Source organism: Oncorhynchus clarkii, chromosome 19 (assembly GCF_045791955.1).
Source record: "Oncorhynchus clarkii lewisi isolate Uvic-CL-2024 chromosome 19, UVic_Ocla_1.0, whole genome shotgun sequence".
NCBI classification, from domain to species: domain Eukaryota; kingdom Metazoa; phylum Chordata; class Actinopteri; order Salmoniformes; family Salmonidae; genus Oncorhynchus; species Oncorhynchus clarkii.
The window spans coordinates 9,966,377-9,984,906 of NC_092165.1; the positions used below are offsets into that span (position 1 = coordinate 9,966,377).

Below are 18,530 nucleotides of genomic sequence, written 5' to 3' on the forward strand. Positions count from 1 at the left end.
GCCACACCCGGCCATGATTACAGACACCTGTGCGTGTCCTTTGACACTATATAAACTAGTTACCCGCAGTGTTTGTCATTATACCCTGATGAAGACAGCTTCTCTGTCGAAACGTTGGATATTAGGTTATTAAATTATTGCATCTGAGTTCCTAGTGTGCTTTTCTTTTGCATGTGTAGCTTGACAAGACTTCTAATCTTTGACACATATACTGGTACAGAAAAGACAGGTACAGTACAGTGCCTTGCGAAAGTATTCGGCCCCCTTGAACTTTGCGACCTTTTGCCACATTTCAGGCTTCAAACATAAAGATATAAAACTGTATTTTTTTGTGAAGAATCAACAACAAGTGGGACACAATCATGAAGTGGAACGACATTTATTGGATATTTCAAACTTTTTTAACAAATCAAAAACTGAAAAATTGGGCGTGCAAAATTATTCAGCCCCTTTACTTTCAGTGCAGCAAACTCTCTCGAGAAGTTCAGTGAGGATCTCTGAATGATCCAATGTTGACCTAAATGACTAATGATGATAAATACAATCCACCTGTGTGTAATCAAGTCTCCGTATAAATGCACCTGCACTGTGATAGTCTCAGAGGTCCGTTAAAAGCGCAGAGAGCATCATGAAGAACAAGGAACACACCAGGCAGGTCCGAGATACTGTTGTGAAGAAGTTTAAAGCCGGATTTGGATACAAAAAGATTTCCCAAGCTTTAAACATCCCAAGGAGCACTGTGCAAGCGATAATATTGAAATGGAAGGAGTATCAGACCACTGCAAATCTACCAAGACCTGGCCGTCCCTCTAAACTTTCAGCTCATACAAGGAGAAGACTGATCAGAGATGCAGCCAAGAGGCCCATGATCACTCTGGATGAACTGCAGAGATCTACAGCTGAGGTGGGAGACTCTGTCCATAGGACAGCAGTCAGTCGTATATTGCACAAATCTGGCCTTTATGGAAGAGTGGCAAGAAGAAAGCCATTTCTTAAAGATATCCATAAAAAGTGTTGTTTAAAGTTTGCCACAAGCCACCTGGGAGACACACCAAACATGTGGAAGAAAGTGCTCTGGTCAGATGAAATCAAAATTGAACTTTTTGGCAAAAATGCAAAACGTTATGTTTGGCGTAAAAGCAACACAGCTCATCACCCTGAACACACCATCCCCACTGTCAAACATGGTGGTGGCAGCATCATGGTTTGGGCCTGCTTTTCTTCAGCGGGGACAGGGAAGATGGTTAAAATTGATGGGAAGATGGATGGAGCCAAATACAGGACCATTCTGGAAGAAAACCTGATGGAGTCTGCGAAAGACCTGAGACTGGGACGGAGATTTGTCTTCCAACAAGACAATGATCCAAAACATAAAGCAAAATCTACAATGGAATGGTTCAAAAATAAACATATCCAGGTGTTAGAATGGCCAAGTCAAAGTCCAGACCTGAATCCAATCGAGAATCTGTGGAAAGAACTGAAAACTGCTGTTCACAAATGCTCTCCATCCAACCTCACTGAGCTCGAGCTGTTTTGCAAGGAGGAATGGGAAAAAATGTCAGTCTCTCGATGTGCAAAACTGATAGAGACATACCCCAAGCGACTTACAGCTGTAATCGCAGCAAAAGGTGGCGCTACAAAGTATTAACTTAAGGGGGCTGAATAATTTTGCACGCCCAATTTTTCAGTTTTTGATTTGTTAAAAAAGTTTGAAATATCCAATAAATGCCGTTCCACTTCATGATTGTGTCCCACTTGTTGTTGATTCTTCACAAAAAAATACAGTTTTATATCTTTATGTTTGAAGCCTGAAATGTGGCAAAAGGTCGCAAAGTTCAAGGGGGCCGAATACTTTCGCAAGGCACTGTATGTATTGAAAAGGGAGGATGCATACCGGACCGCTACACATAGGTATTGGCTGACTGCCTGGGGAGGCTGAGGTCCTGTGTTGCTAGGCAGGTTTGTGATGATATGTGTTTAACAAGCCTGTCCCTTAGAAAGCTATGGGATGCCTCCAAAATAGCATCCAATTCTCTGTATAGTGCACTACTTTTCAGAATTTCATAATAAACATTATAAAAAATACAAATAATACGGTGTTTCTATGTCAAATAGTTTTGTTATTGTGACAGAACAGAGGGCTGACACTAGATCAATTGTCAGATGCAAACTCCAAATGTAATATATTTCAACTCTATATCTGACATGGTACAGGTGTCTTCTTTTTTTAAGCCCATAACCATGTGTGTGAGGTGTATACTTTTGTTTCAAAGTAGATTTGTTTAAGACTACTAAGAATCACTCTGTATGACCCTAAAAGGTTAGACAGCTGCAGCTTTAGCCCACTGCAGTAAAAGTTTAAAGACAGCTGCAACTATCAATGTATCTGCAGGACTATTTCCTCAATGGAAACATGTTCATCTGAATGATGAAAGGATTCAACTCAGTAATGACACTTCCGTATTCATTTTGGTGTGCAGCTAGAAAGTGTAAAAGGTGTGGTACCACATAGAGTAAAAGGCACATTTCACACAGTATCTGACTCAGCTGAACCCCCTCTCTCTTCTGGTCTCTCCCTCCAAAACACCCAGGACCAGAGCCACCTGCCTGGACCCAGTACAGCCTGCCTGGACCCAGTTCAGCCTGCCTGGACCCAGTACAGCCTGCCTGGACCCAGTTGAGCCTGCCTGGACCCAGTACAGCTTGCCTGGACCCAGTTGAGCCTGCCTGGACCCAGTACAGCCTGCCTGGATCCAGTTGAGCCTGCCTGGACCCAGTACAGCCTGCCTGGACCCAGTTGAGCCTGCCTAGAACTAGTACAGCCTGTCTGGACCCAGTTGAGCCTGCCTGGAGCCAGTACAGCCTGCCTGGACCCAGTTCAGCCTGCCTGGCTCTCCTTGTCAGAACCCCAATCAAGAGATGTGCCCACTTGCCCCAGGAAGGCCTGGTCAGCTGTAGTGTAGCCAGGGTGACACAGTTCAGCAAATCAAATCAAATTGTATTAGTTACATGCGCCGAATACAACAGGTGTTGTGCTTACTTACGAGCCCCTAACCAACAGTGCAGTTTTAAAAAATACAGATAACAATAAGAGATACAAGTAATTAAAGAGCAGCAGTAAAACATAGCAATATATACAAGGGGGTGCCGGTACAGAGTCAATGTCCGGGGGCACCGGTTAGTTGAGGTAATATGTACATGGTGGTAGAGTTATTAAAGTGACTATGCATAGATGACAACAGAGAGTGGCAGTGGTATGGAGAGCGAGGTCAATGCAAATAGTCTGGGTAGCCATTTAATTAGATGTTCAGGAGTCTCATGGTTTGGGGGTAGATGCTGTTCAGAAGCCTCTTGGACCGAGACTTGGCGCTCTGCTACCGCTTGCCGTGCGGTAGCAGAGAGAACAGTCCATGACTAGGGTGGCTGGAGTCTTTGACAATTTTTAGGGCCTTCCTCTGACACCGCCTGGTATAGAGGTCTTGGATGGCAGGAATCTTGGACCAAGTGATGTACTGAGCCGTTCGCTCTACCCTCTGTAGTGCCTTGCGGTCGAAGGCCGAGCAGTTGACATACCAGGCAGTGATGCAACCAGTCAGTAGAGGATCTTATTACCCATGCCAAATCTTTTCAGTCTCCTGAGGGGGAATATGTTTTGTCGTGCCCGCTTCACGACTGTCTTGGTGTGCTTGGACCATGTTAGTTTGTTGGTGATGTGGACACCAAGGAACCTGAAGCTCTCAACCTGCTCCACTGCAGCCCAGTCGATGAGAATGGGGGCGTGCCCAGTCCTCTTTTTCCTGTAGTCCACAATCATCTCCTTTGTCTTGAGGTATGCTAACGCTCTGAGATATGCTAACGCTTCATCACCACTTCACACATAAAGGTTATGCTAACAGTATGCTACGCTATATCACTACATTCCCCTCAAGGTGAGGGACGAGGGGAGAGCTTCATTCAAATGAATTCAGTCAGGGTCTCAACATACTACTGAGAGTAAGAATAGTAGAATACACAAGGTGCAATTTCGACATTTGGTTGTGCATTAGCAGTTTTTTTGTCATTATGTCGGTCACTGACAGTCACTCATTTAGCCCATGGCAGCTAACAATTTTTAGCTTGGTAAGTTAGTCCATTCAGCTATTTAAATTTGTTGTAATCATGGCCGACTAATGGCAAATGTGTAGAATTGCAGGAAATTAACTTTAAAATTATAATAAGTCTCTACACTCTCGCATAGGGCCCCCAAAAGGCTAGGGCCGGCCAACACCCACTCCTGACCAACTCCCAGGGGAAATACCCTGACCCCTCGCTCTTTCTCTTCTTACCCATAACGCATTATTTATGACATGTTGTTTCAGTACAGCAATACAACTCTACAGGGAGACAATGTAGCCATTTTGACTATTTTCTATGTGAATGTTGCACACTTAGGGTGTAAATAGTATTCATTTTAAGGTATTGTTCATGGTCCCTTCTGCTGCAGACATTTATTCTATAGAATCTAGAACGTCCAGCGGTGTTTCTCACACACATTAAGAAAACACTAAACACTATTCGCTGACCAACAGAATGCTGTGTCAACTTGTTCCTACATGCCAGTAATAGACTCAGGCAATTGTTGCCTTTTCATGCCTTTATTTGATGTTACTCGGTGTGTGTGTGTGTGTTGTGTGTCCTACCAGCCCTGACTCAGTGCTCTGCACATGTTAAACGTAGTCAGACAGAAACAAAGTCACATTAGACAGATGGCAGAGAGGTATAGAGCCAACCCTGCACCTGGTTCAGATGTGCTGGCTGGAATCTCAAACAGAACAGTGGGACAGACTACACTACAAACACAGGGGATTGTGGAGCTAATTGAAGCCCTTGTGTCCCCTTCCTGTTGTAGCCAGACCCTCAATTACAGACAGCCCTGAGAAAGAAAGGCCTACTATCCATTAAGGCTATACTGTCTGAGAGCGACAGCCATTTATGGCCATCTGGAATTCAGCATGTTCTGCTTTAGCAGAGTAAGAGGACTTTGGGAAGACACATGCATTAAATAATATAAATAATTAAGAAAATAAGTCTTAGTATTTCTGCATGTGTGGATCGGGACAGTACGTGAAAATAATTCCTTGTTGTGCAATATCTTCAGAAACTAGTTAACAACCTTTCTCCCACTCTGTTCTCACAGCCAATTCTCTGTCCTAACAGGAGAGTTCATTACCGGGCGTGAACGCTAACATGAAGATGAAAGGGTTAACTTAGGGGTTAAACTTGGTGAAAACAACAAGAGGAATTGACCAAAATGCCATGACACCTAAACCCTCTGTGGCCATCAACCATCGTGATGATGATGATGATGATAATATTGTGCTAGCTAGCTAGTCCTCAATCCAGCATAAATATAGCCCAAACCTTTCTTACAGTGTGTCATGGAGGGATGCATTTCAAAACCTCAGAATGTGTTAAGCATTTACAGCTGATGTTAAAATAGCAACGCATGCCCCCATCCCCACCTGCTATATTTTGATCCTTTGCTTTGCATTCGCTATATATATCCGTGATGCAGATAAACTACGTCCACAATGGTACTTTGGACAAAGTGAACCATAACAAAGCGCAAACTAATATCCAACAACTGATTCGTTTCAAAACTCCACAGTCTGTGTGTGATACAACAAATTTGTAGAATATGTAGAATGTACTTTGAAACCAAAAACATATTTTATGATAAACATGCTTTACTCCAATAGTTGAAATCTACTGACAATACCATAGAAAAGCTACGTTATATAAACACTAACATCATAATCATGCATATTAATGACTGTATACTGAAAACACCAATAGGATTGTCACGATAGAGATGCAACCTGTGTGGATAGTTATGGAATCCAATAAGGTATGACATCGGACCAAACGTTCATTTCTAGGGGAATATAAATACACACAGCTACTGAAATCCAAAGCCTTCCAAGCAAAGGATCCCTAGAGAAGGTAAGGAATGGATCTGGCATATCAGATGGTAATGACTAGTCTATTTTCAATTTTCTGATGACTAGTCAAACAGAAAATAGAATCCAAAAAAATAGAAGCACTTTAAACAATTCCATGAGAATTTTGGATTGTGAAGCAAAACTTGCTAACTTCACTATGAAATAGTTACGTTTCTGTTCCACTAACCTAGAGAAGCAATGAAGCAGGTTAACAGTCACCTTGATCAATACAAAACTGCTATTCAAAATTAGTAGTTTCCTCTACACACAGGGTCAAAGGCTCATGCTATTCTCACTTATCTAGGATCGATTTCCATAAAAACGGACATATGGTTTGATGAATACTTGGAATGCCTTGGAGGCATTGAAGGTGGCAAATTTGGTTTCATGCTATCACTTCAAAGACTGAAGAAAACCCAGGACAAAAACCACAAAGGAAAACCCCCATTGTTCATGATACAATAAAGTTCAGAGCTTTTTTAATTGCCGGGCGTTCCATCCCTTTCACTCCTAACACACCCAGGGACACTGTTCGGCCCATGTCCCCACTGACCTCGTCCACCCCTTCTTTAAACCTTCTTTAAACCTGCCACCCTCAGCAGTGGGGCGAGGAGAGAGAAGGGGCTCTGTGCTAGCTGTCAGTCATGGCGAACTGCGTTTAAGTCTTTGTGATGCAAACACTTTGGAGATTGACAGAGAGCAGGAAGATTCAATCTCAAAGAGATTCAATCTTAAAAGAAGGATGAAGCCGAAAAGAATGCCTACAGGCCATGTGATATAAGTCTGCAGTAATGGGACCCAACAACGTCAATGAGCATGAGGTTCAAATATTAAAAAAGAGGGTCTTACCTTTATCCTCAACTGTGAAGTAGAAGATATCACTTGTGGCATTGCTACCATCAAGCAGCACGTAGCAAATCTTCATTTCGTCGATATCAGCTGATGACATGAAAGGGTGAATTGGAAATGTAAGGAGGAGAATCTCTACATTATTTAGAACATCTGAGATGATTTCTCCACTTTCTACTGAAGGTTACTTACAGCCCTCAGGCATCATTTTAGATTATGTCAAAGTCAAAGGCATTAAAATACTGATTCTGGCAGGAGTGTGAATACTGGTCTTACTGATATTGTAAACATAATTTTCCCAAAGTACATAACTTCAATCAATTAGATAGAATAAAATGGGGAAAAAAAGGTAAATATGTCAGATTTTAATTTTATGAATGTTCGTTCACTTTTTCCTCAATTGTTTTTTAAATTGTTATATATGTAATATTAAATGCTAGTCTTACCTTGTGTGAAGGCCTTGATGCTGTCATTGCCCAGGGCAGTGTTCATGATGAAGCCATGCTGTGGGGCCTCGGCCACGGAGTACTTGAGGACTTTGTGAGGACTGTCTCGATCCTCAGACTTCAGGGCCTTGCTGGTGATTAGGAAGCCAAGGTGGCCGCTATGCAGAACCCTTAGGGACGGGGCAGCCTTGTTGACCACGATCTGGGGGACCCCATTGTCAATAGTGCTGATGTGAATGGTCATCATCTGAGGCTTACGTGTCTCGTACACGGTATCAGGGAATACGTAGAAGTCGTTGTGTGTGCCGTCGGTGACGGTGAACGAGAAGCTATCCTCGTTGGACTCGGTGCCATCGTGCTTGTAGGTGATGAGGTTCTCGTTCAGGTCCTGCTTGGTGAAGGTGTTGATTGGCTGGGTGCCGTTGAACAGCAACTGGCCATGAACCGGCACCTGGGTGACCACAAAGCGCAGCAGGTTATCTGGGGTGTCACGGTCCTCCACGGTCAACTCAAATGGGGTGATGAGCTTGTTTTCGCCCTCTCCCAACAGCAGCTTATGGACGCTCAGGACAGGTTTTTTGTTGTCCACGTCCGTGATGGATACTCTGAAGGTGCGGAAGACCGGGTTGTAGCCGTCCGTCACCTCGAACTCAAAGCTATCCATCTTCATCTCATCATCTGAGGTGTGGATGTAGTAAATCTTGTTGCCGGCCAGCTGCAGCTGGGTGAAGGTGGAGATGGGCACACCTGGGAGGTCAGTGCATTCAAGGTGGCCTCTGCTAGGGGCACGTGTGATGCTAAAGCTGAGGAACTCATCTGGGCTGTTGATGTCAGTGGTGCTGAGCAGGTCAGTGGTCAGAGTCACTTTGCCCCCTTCTTTTAGGGTCACGCCTTTGTTGATGACATCGGGGAAAACCATGTCGATGCTTCCGATGTTGATGTAGAAGTATCGGTCGATAAGGGGGTTAATGCCATCGGTAACGTCAAACTTAAGCAGGTCGCGTACACCCTCCTGGCCCGTATGCACATACTGGATCAGGTTTTTGTCGACTTCGTCTTGGGTGAAGTTCATGTCGAGGGTGATGTTGCCCACAACGTGTCCGAACTTGGTGATACGCTGGAGATAGCCTTGGCTTGGGCCGTAGCGCACAACGTAGATGAGCTCTTTGTCTTCCGAGTCCAGATCAGTAGCCTTCATGACCCTGTTGTTGATTATTTTAGTTTCTCCGATCTCAACCTCCAGTCCATCATTGATGGCCATTCTTGGTGTCTCGTCATCGACAGGAATCACCATGATGAGAATCTTCTTCTCCACTGTGTGTTTCCCGTCTGTGAGCCTAACTTCGAAACTGTCTTCTTTGGTCTCTGAGTCGTCGTGTTCGTAGATGATGTTGGAGGCCTCATTGATCTGTTCCAAGGAGAACCTGACAACAGGGACTGTGCCCGTTGTAAGCTGCTGAACTATCTTGCCATGCTTGGGGTTCTTTATGATCTCAAACTCCAGTTCATCCCCTGGAATGTCTGCATCGGCCGCATTCAGGATGGGTGTGTCGATGACCAGACTCATGCCCTCCATCACGACAAACTCACGGATAAAGATCTCTGGTTTCTCATCATTGGCAGGGATGATGACGATGGGGAAAAAGTGGCGATCAGAGAAGTTGATGCCGTCGGAGCAACGGAAGGTGAACCTGTCTTCCACAGGCTCCACACCTTTGTGGATGCTCTGGACATAGTAGATATGACCGAGGAAGACATCTTTGAAGCTGAAGGCGGTGATGGCGGTGCCTGCTCTGGACTTCTCAGAACCTGGAGCTGGGGAGATATTCTCCACGTACCCGGATGTTGATTGAACAATAACGGTGCACAGGATGTCATTGTTGTCTGTGTCCATATCCTCAGTCATAACGTGATCCAGAGTAATGACGTTCTTCTCCCCTTCTATCACCACAAACTGCTCCCCGACGCTGACGATGGGTGGGATGCTGTCGACGGGCAGGATGGTGACGAGCACCCGGACTCCTTGGACCTTGTTGCCCCCGACGACCCATTCATCGGACATGTCGGAGATGGTGAGGTTGAAGGAGTCATGCTCTTTGAAGGAGCCAATCTCACCACTAGTGTGGGCATACATCACCACGCCGTTGATGATGTCCTGTTGGGTGAACCTCTCGGCCCGGGCACCGCTCACCAGGATCTCACCGAGCCTGGGGGGCTCCTCAACGATGAAGGTCAGCATGAGGTCGTCAGTGTCTTCGTCACGGCCCTGGATGACATTGCTGGTGATTTCAGTTGCCCCATTCTCCAGGACATCGATGGATGCCCCTAGAAGGCCAGCAGGGAGCATGATGGTGGGGGTCTTGTCATCAACTGGGTTAATGGAGATCTTGATGATGATAGGTACCTCATGGAAGCCGTCGCTGACGTCACACTTGATAACGTCACTGAGGTTTTCCTCCCCGCCATGGATGTAGGCAATATGGCCATTTTCGATGTCCTCCAGGACAAATGTCTCACTGTTCGACATATCGATCCCTAAATACTGCAACTGCCCATAGCGAGGAATCTGGGTCACAGTGAATAGAATATTTTCATATTCTGTGTCCTGGTCGGTGGCATCGAGCTCCTTCTTAGTGATGATGTACGTGCTTCTCTCCTGGCAAGTGAAACCAGTGTTGGTGATAAAGGGAGGTTTGTTGTCAACGGGCTGTAAGAAAATAGTGAATAGTCCATCTACTGTATTCCCAGCAGTATCCTCCACAATGAATGTGAACTGAAGGACTTTTGGAGTGATGCCCAGTTCCTGGTCTGGGGGCTTGTAGGCCACTTTGTGGTGGTTGACCTGCGCCTGCGTGAACTCACTGATCACAGAGTCGGGACTGTCAGTCAGAACAATGTCACCCAGGGGGGCCGGGTTGTTCTCGTCTGTGTCAGTGGGGGACTTGGTGACGGTATATTTCAGATCCCTGTCATCCGAGTCCAAATCTGTGTAACGCAAAAACGTCTTCTTGAAGTGAGTCAGCTCATACTCTTGCACTGTCATGTGAAGCGTGGTCCCTGGGTAGAGCTCTGGTGGGAGGTCATCCACCGGGTGGATTTTAATGGTGAAGGTATGCTCACCGGACTGGTTTGGTGGGTTATTGTCATCTTGGACGCGGAACACAAACTGATCCATCACAGTGGTGGTGCTGTGAGGCCCAATGTGGCGGTAGAAGAGCTTCCCATCTAGAATGTCCTGCTGGAAACATTCGGTCACCACCTGTTCAAACATCTCATCTGTCTCACTGAACTTCCAGAGAGAGGGGTTAGAGGGAGGCTCCACTTGTCTGAGGATAAGCTCCCCTACAGTGGAGTATGGGGCCTCAAGGATGAATTTAATGGTAGAATCCTCTGAGTCTATGTCTGTGGCGCTCAGAATGAAGGGGGAAATCTGCATGATTTCATTCTTGAAAAGCACCAGGCCGGTGTTTGCATTGATAATAGGGGGTTCATCGTCAGTGGGGGCTATAGTGATAGGGAACAAAAACTCGACCTCATTGCTGCCATCAGTCATTCTAAAAATGATGTTGTCGCTGTAGGTGTCGCTGCCGTCGTGCTGGTAAACCACGATGCCGGCATCTAAATCGGCCGGTGTGAAGAATTTCCTGCGCGCGCCGAGCACCGTCAGCTCGCCGTGCTTCAAGCCGTCCACCACTGTGATTTTCACATTGTCCAGGTTATCTTCATCACTGATCTCTAAGTTGTGAGAGCTGGAGAGAGTTCTGGACTGGCCCTCAAACAAAAGCTGCCCTATGTTCTTGGTTGCTACGGGAGCAAGAGTATTCATAGGCTTCACCACAATCATAAAGGCAAACGTATCAGAGACGGCGCCCTCTGTATCTACAATTTCAAACTCGAGCTGGAAAATCCTCTCTACTTCTGAATCCTCGGACGGAGGCTTATAGGCTATCTTCAAATCTTTAATGTCTCTCTGGTAGAACGAGGTGATGGGGAGGTTCTGATCATCTGTACTGATGATGTAGCCTTGCTGATGGTCCAGGGGGGACGTAATGTTAAATATTAAGTCATCTGGATCAGATTCAACATCCTCGGCAGCCAACATATCACTGGTGATAGCTGTCATCACAAACTGATCAATCTCCATCATCATCATAGCAACAAAACTAGGCTTAGGAGGGGTGTTCTCTGTACCCTCTCTAATTCTAACCATGATCTGGAAATGCTCCTGCATAATGGTGTTTCCCTCATTATCCTGCAGCTCTACCAACATGGGGATATAGTCTCTGTTAGGAGAGTTGGTGGTGGATGTGTGCTTGTAGCGAATGCCTTGCTTAAGAAACTCATCACAGTCCATCATCTGGCCATTAGTGGAATTATTTAAAAGGGTGCCATACCTGGGGAGACCGCCGGCGCCGACCAGCGTGGCGACCTTGCACTGAGTGACACCATCCTCAAAGGAAAAGTCCAGGCCCTTTTTGTCAATGGGGTTGCTGTTGCCGTTGAGCTTGTCCACAGCCAGGGGCATGTTCCTGGTGAGGACCTCCAGCTGCTGGAAGACCACCTCCACCTCCAGCATGAAGGGGATGACCACCGTGTCCGTCTGGGAGTCGTAGCGTAGCTGCAGCTTCACCCTGTCTTTACTGGGGCTCCGGGAACCAAAATGAGTGTATTTCACCTCATCACTGCCAAACGCACAGGGGAACTTCTTAGGGCTAAGCATTCCGGGTTTTTGGGCCAGTGGGTCATTCTCCAGGACCGTGATGGAGCAGCGGTCTCCGGGCTGCACCTCAGTCACCAGGTCATTGACAGCGTCCAGGTACACAGACTTCCCGAAGGGAACACGGAGGCCATTGTTGGCCACAACGATGCTGTCAGCATGATGTCCTTGTCGTTGTCGGTAAAGGAAAGCCGAATCGAATTGGTGGGGCTCCGCGTCCACAGAGGAAAAGCAAAAGACAAGAGTGAAAAGCACAAAGAGGCATCTCAACAAACGTGCCTGCCCTTTACAAAGTCCTGTCCTTTGCAGACAACCAGCCATGTCCACTGCCAGTTGCCCTGCCACTTTGTATAACTCAGCAGAAATAAATGTCCTTCAAATCAAATCTCTCCTGAGAAGAAAAAAGATGAGAAAAAGTAAACCCCACTCTGGCAGTTGAAAAGTTGAAGCTTGGGTCTCTGGTTCTCTCTCTCTCTGCTCCCTCTTTCTCTCTCTCTGTCCACTCACAGGAAAAGTGTAGTTGATCTTATGGTGCAGGTAATACTGAAGCAGGAGACAGTGACAGCGTCTCCAGACTCCTCCCTCTGACAACACGGAGAGAATGCCTCCCGCCCCCAACAGCTAATTTAAGAAAACACATTGGACAGCCCCTCCAGTACCCTTGCCTATCCCCCCACCCTTCCCCTTGCCTATCCCCCCCTCTCCCCCTTGCCTATCCCCTCCGTCCCCACTCTCTTCCCCCTGCCTATCCCCTCCCTCCCGCTCTCTTCCCCCCTGCCTATCCCCTCCCAGCCTTCCCTCCTCCTCTATACCCCCCCAGCAATCCCTGTCTTAGCCCCCCATCCTCCTCTGCCCCCCAACAAACTACCTAAACAACTCCCCCTCTCCAAAATAAACCTAAATCATCAGTTGAAGACCTCCAAAAATGCTGTGTCCATGTTTTCAAGACAACACATGCAGAATTGGCTCTAATGTGTGTCAGGACCCAAAGTGGGCCCTGGGCATGTATGTGAGAGAAGGGTTATGAAAATAATCACACACTATTCCTTCTTAATTTGGGTTGATGGAGGACGATTTTGGTCACGGGAGGAATATCAATTTCTCATTTGGGTCTCGAGCTGAAAAAGTTTAAGAACCCCTGGTCTAAACATATTGATAATAGACCTTACATAAAGACACAGATTGATTAATGCATATTTATTTTGAATGAGTCTCAGATTAAGGAGGATGTGAGGATTTTGTGGAGTAGTACGTTAAATGTTTCAGATTCAAACACCAGTGCTGATTTAGAGGTTCGCTTTCGTTGTGCATTAAACATGATCGAACATTGAGCAGGAGTTTGAAGTGCAAGGCAATGACACTGTGGAACACTGACGATAGTGCCCTCTATTGGGTCACCTGGTGCAGGTTACACGAACTACGGTTAATGAACTACATTCCAACCAAAATAGAAAACCCTAAAAAATCCCATTTAGTCAGTTAACATGATCAGTTAAATATGAAATGCAAAAAACTAAGTAATAAGAGTTTTAAAATATCACATACATAAAGTTTTCCTCAGGGTATTTTCATGGTCAGATATTATGAGGTATAGTTAGGCAGGTAACCTGCCCCATTAGTTTGGGAAACACTTTGAAGTCAACTCGGTGCTCTGATAGGCTATATCATCAGCGATCGCCATGGTAATTTCACATTGTGCTTCACATGAACAGTGGGGTCTTTCAGAAGGGCCAGGTCCAATGCTAATGAACCATGACATCTCTCTTATTATACGGAGGCCTGACAGACAGGCTACCAGAGAATACCCAAAGCCAAGGTCAGTAATGTAATGTCCTCTTCCTCCCCTCCACTCTATTCCTGTGTTCAGGGGCCCTGGTATATCATCATACCACAACCCCTCACACCTTGGGGTTAACAAGCTTCTATTCTATTTTTCGCTGCATGGGATGATATTTGATAAGGTTTAGAATATCATCATACAAAGCTGTTGATGTTTAATGTAGCAGAAAACACTAGATAACATATGCACAAGGAAAACCTATGCACAAAGAAAACCTTGAAGTGTTGTTCCCAAGACATCCTATACAGTGCATTCGGAAAGACTTTCCACGTTAAATTGTTTTACCCCTCATCAATCTACACACAACACCCCATAATGACAAAGCAAAAACAGTTTTTTTGATTTTTTTGTGTGCAAATGTATATATATAAAAAAAACCTGAAATATCACATTTACATAAGTATTCAGACCCTTTATTCAGTACTTTGTTGAAGCACCTTTGGCAGCGATTACAGCATCGAGTCTTCTTGGGTATGACGCTACAAATCAAATCAATCAAATAAAATGTTATTAGTCACATGCGCCGAATACAACAGGTGTAGGTAGACCTTACAGTGAAATGCTTACTTATGAGCCCCTAACCAACAATGCAGTTTTAAAAAATACAGATAATAAATAAAAGTAACAAGTAATTAGAGAGCAGCGGTAAAATAACAATAGTGTGAATATATACAGGGGGTACGGGTACAGAGTCAATGTGGAGACTATATACAGGGGGGTACGGGTACAGAGTCAATGTGCGGGGGCACCGGTTAGTTGAGGTAATATGTACATGTAGGTAGAGTTATTAAAGTGACTATGCATAGATGACAACAGAGAGTAGCAGCGGTGTAAAAGAGGGGGAAAGGGGGGACCTAGGCACACCTGTATTTGGGGAGTTTCTCCATTCTACTCTGCAGATCCTCTCAAGCTCTGTCAAGTTGGATGGGGAGCTTCGCTGCACAGCTATTTTCAGGTTTCCCCAGAGATGTTCGATTGGGTTCAAGTTCGGGCTCTGGCTGGGCCATTCAAGGAGACTTGTCCCGAAGCCATTCCTGCGTTGTCTTGGCTGTGTGCTTAGGGTCGTGTTACTGTTGGAAGGTGAACCTTAACCCTAGTCTGAGGTCATGAGCACTCTGTAGCAGGTTTTGTTTTTATCAAGGACCTCTCTGTACTTTGCTCCGTTCATCTTTCCCTCAATCCTGACTAGTCTCCCAGTAGCTCCCACTGATAAACATCCCTACAGCATGATGCTGCCACCACCATGCTTCACCGTAGGGATGGTGCCAGGTTTCCTCCAGACTTGGAGTGGCTTCCATCTGGCCACTCTACCATAAAGGCCTGATTGATACAGTGCTGCAGAGATGGTTGTCCTTCTGGAAGGTTCTCCCATCTCCACAGAGGAACTCTGGAGCGACCAGCGGGTTCTTGGTCACCTGCCTGACCAAGGCCTTCTCCCCCGATTGCTCAGTTTGGCCCGGTGGCCAGCTCTAGGAAGAGTATTGGTGGTTCCAAACTTCTTCCGTATAAGAATGATGGCCACTGTGTTCTTGGGGACCTTCAATGCTGCAGACATGTTTTGGTACCCTTCCCCAAGACACGTGCCGCGACACAATCCTGTCTCGGCGCTCTACGGACAATTCCTTCGAACTCATGGCTTGGTTTTTGCTCTGAGATGCACTGTCAACTGTGGTACCTTATATAAACAGGTGTGTGCCTTTCCAAATCATGTCCAATCAATTGAATTTAGGTGGACTCCAATCAAGTTTTAGAAACATCTCAGGGATGATCAATGGAAACAGGAAGCACCTGAGCTCAATTTCGAGTCTCATAGCAAAGGGTCTGAATTGTTTTATTTTTTTAATAGATTTGCTAAAAAAAAATCTAAATACCTGTTTTCGCTTCGTCAGTCTGAGCTATTGTGTGTAGATTGATGAGGAAAAACATTTATTTAATCCATTTTAGAATAAGTTTGTAATGTAACAAAATATTGAGTAAAGGAAGGAGTCGGAATACTTTCTGAATGCACTGAATGTAGTCCTCCATATGACCCCTGTGTAATATAAAATGAACTAAGGGAGAGGATTTTATTGGTAACTTGAGCCATGTTTTAACATGATCCTTCATCCCTGGGAAATAGGCATGGACAACAGTAGAGATTGGAGGATCAGTTTACAAAACGGATGTTCAGCCTCTTAGTCCACTCAAACAGTACACATTGACCTAACTCAACATCAACGCTCGCTTGAACAAAATACATTTTCAAATGCAACTGTCAACAGCAAAACAAAATGGCACCAGGTATACAGGCCTACATGGAAAATATTGAACGCCTCAATAAGTTAAACAATGTGACATGTGTGACCTGGTCATGTGGCGGTTTATGATCTGTTCACGGGGTTGGTGCCCTTTAGGGTCAAGTCTCTGGGACACCCCGGCACCGAACTCCTCTCGGTCATACACTGAGAACCACCCAGCACCTGGCATCAGCTGGCCTAGCAGGACAGGTGGGGTGACAGTGACCCTGGGACACTGGCCTCATCCCCTAACAAACCCCTTCCTTTAATGACACTAGACTAGAAACAGCTTATGTTACAATCAGAGAGATACTGTTAGCAAGAAGCCATTTCAATCAATCAGTCAATCAATCTATAAATTACAATAACCAGTCCTAGAACCCAAAGTTCAAGCAGAAGCAGAACCAAAGTGTCCAGGAAAAACTCCCAAGTATGAAGAACCCTAGAGAGGAACCAGGCTTTCCATATGTGTATGAGTAAATATCATATTTATGATTCTTGTCATAATTGTTTATAGCTAGGCTATATTACTGATGATTGGAAGTGACCTGCAGAATTCGATAGACCACGTCTCTGCTGTAGTTAAAAAAGCACTGGATGACCTTTCCTATAAATGATTAGTAGAACGTCCAAATATATCCTTTGCGGTGGGCTGTCACCGGCATCAGATTTAAAGCCATGCAATGATGGAAACCCCCCTCCGAGGCCCGTCCTCCCTGGATATGGAGAGATGGAGAGGAGTTGATCTCATCTCATGACGCGACACATGATCTAGGCATCTACGCCAGCAGCCAGATCTTCAGCATTCTCACGTCAATGTCTTAGATTTTTTATGATTATTATATATTTCATCTAAACTACGATTGGACGACAGTAAGCACCAGGGTTCGCTGGGTTCTCATGATGGTGGGTCACGAAGACACAGCATGACACAGAGAGACGTGTTGTGGTCCGATTGGGGATCCAGGGAGAATGTGAGAATGCACCCTCGGTATGGCGCGGCGCAAGGTCACGTTAAGATAAATATACTTAGTGACCTTTTATAGAGTAACGTGTATGATAGCCATTAAGCTATAATCATGATGACGTTGGTCCACACAGTTTCAATATTAAAAAATGCAAGTCTTCTATACTTCTTTCTCTTTTATCATGATTACCAAGTATAGTCAAGGAGAATAAGTAATTATTATTGCAGAAACCCAAACTTACTGTTCTAGAAATGTAAGTGTAGCAATCATTTCTCATTCATTCAATCAACCACAGCTGGTACAAATGACATACAGTTTCAAGTGATTAATATGGCTGTTCTGTCACTGAATCCCTTTCTGGTGAAATGGGCTCAATCTATAAATCTATTTAATACGGATAGGATGCACTGGACATTAATCTTCTGTACATTTTTTATAATGTATTTTTTACCTTTATTTAACTAGGCAAGTCAGTTGAGAACAAATTCTTATTTATAATGACGGCCTACCCTGGCCGAACCCTCCACTAACCCACAAGACGCTGGGTCAATTGTTCGCCGCCCTATGGGACTCCCGATCATGGCCGGTTGTGCTACAGCCCGGGATCAAGCCCGGGTCTGTGGTGACGCCTGTAGCATTGCGATACAGTGCCTTAGAACTCTGCGCCACTCGGTCCCCCCCGGGATGAGATTTTAATAAGGGGGCCCATTGAACAACGCATGGGTGGGTGAACTCTGGGTGAGCTGCTGAACTTATACCTTAAATAACGCAGATAAAAATAAAAGGCTGTACTGTTTCTGGAGATGCCGCTTTTCGGACAACACTGCATGGCACTTAGCAACCTCCTCCAGTGACAAACGCCCCTTAACGTGTGCCGAATACCCAGCATGGCATGCATTCTGCATCTGGTCCTTTCATTACATCTCCTAAATAAGTCCTGCATTACCTCCGCTCGTCTGGACAGTTATAGGAATGGAACGGCGGGTGTGTCCGAATGGTGTAACTATAGAAACAAACAAACCAAGCTTTTTATATAACTGTATAACCCCAATGGTTATTTACTTTATTTCTACGGTTTAAGAAAGTATTTCAGTTTCGCACCAAGCAGGATATGGTTTCCTCTCTAGTTGTCATCCAACCCAGGCAGTACTGTAGTTCATTATGGACCATTAGATTGTTCCAGGGGTTAAATGCTAAGTAGAAATGTTTGCAGTGACTGCCAAAAGAGTTGCGCTGAGTGTATGTGCTGCCTGTGGATGCTGCCTAGGATTAGCCTAGCATTAGCACAAGCCTAGCATTAGCCTAGAGATAGCATTAGTCATAGCTGTTGAGTCACAGTACAGTAACAGTATATAACACATGGCATAGTGCTGACTGACTCATTAGCTTGACTGTACTGTATCAATGGCCTAGTTGTGTGAGGTTTACCTTCTCTGTTCCCTTGGGGCCATGC

General features: G+C 45.2%; 1 protein-coding gene across 1 annotated transcript in view; it reads right to left on the minus strand.

The window, feature by feature from the left end:
- The window catches only part of LOC139374704 (FRAS1-related extracellular matrix protein 2-like), a 52,324-nt gene extending 39,815 nt beyond the window's left edge, over positions 1-12,509 (minus strand). The window contains exons 1-2 of the mRNA XM_071115802.1: positions 7,277-12,509; positions 6,831-6,920 (exon numbers count right to left, since the gene is read on the minus strand). Of these exons, the coding sequence (XP_070971903.1) occupies positions 6,831-6,920; positions 7,277-12,314 (5,128 nt within the window). The 5' untranslated portion in view covers positions 12,315-12,509. The remainder of the gene's footprint in view (positions 1-6,830; positions 6,921-7,276) is intronic.
- Positions 12,510-18,530: the final 6,021 nt, after the last annotated feature.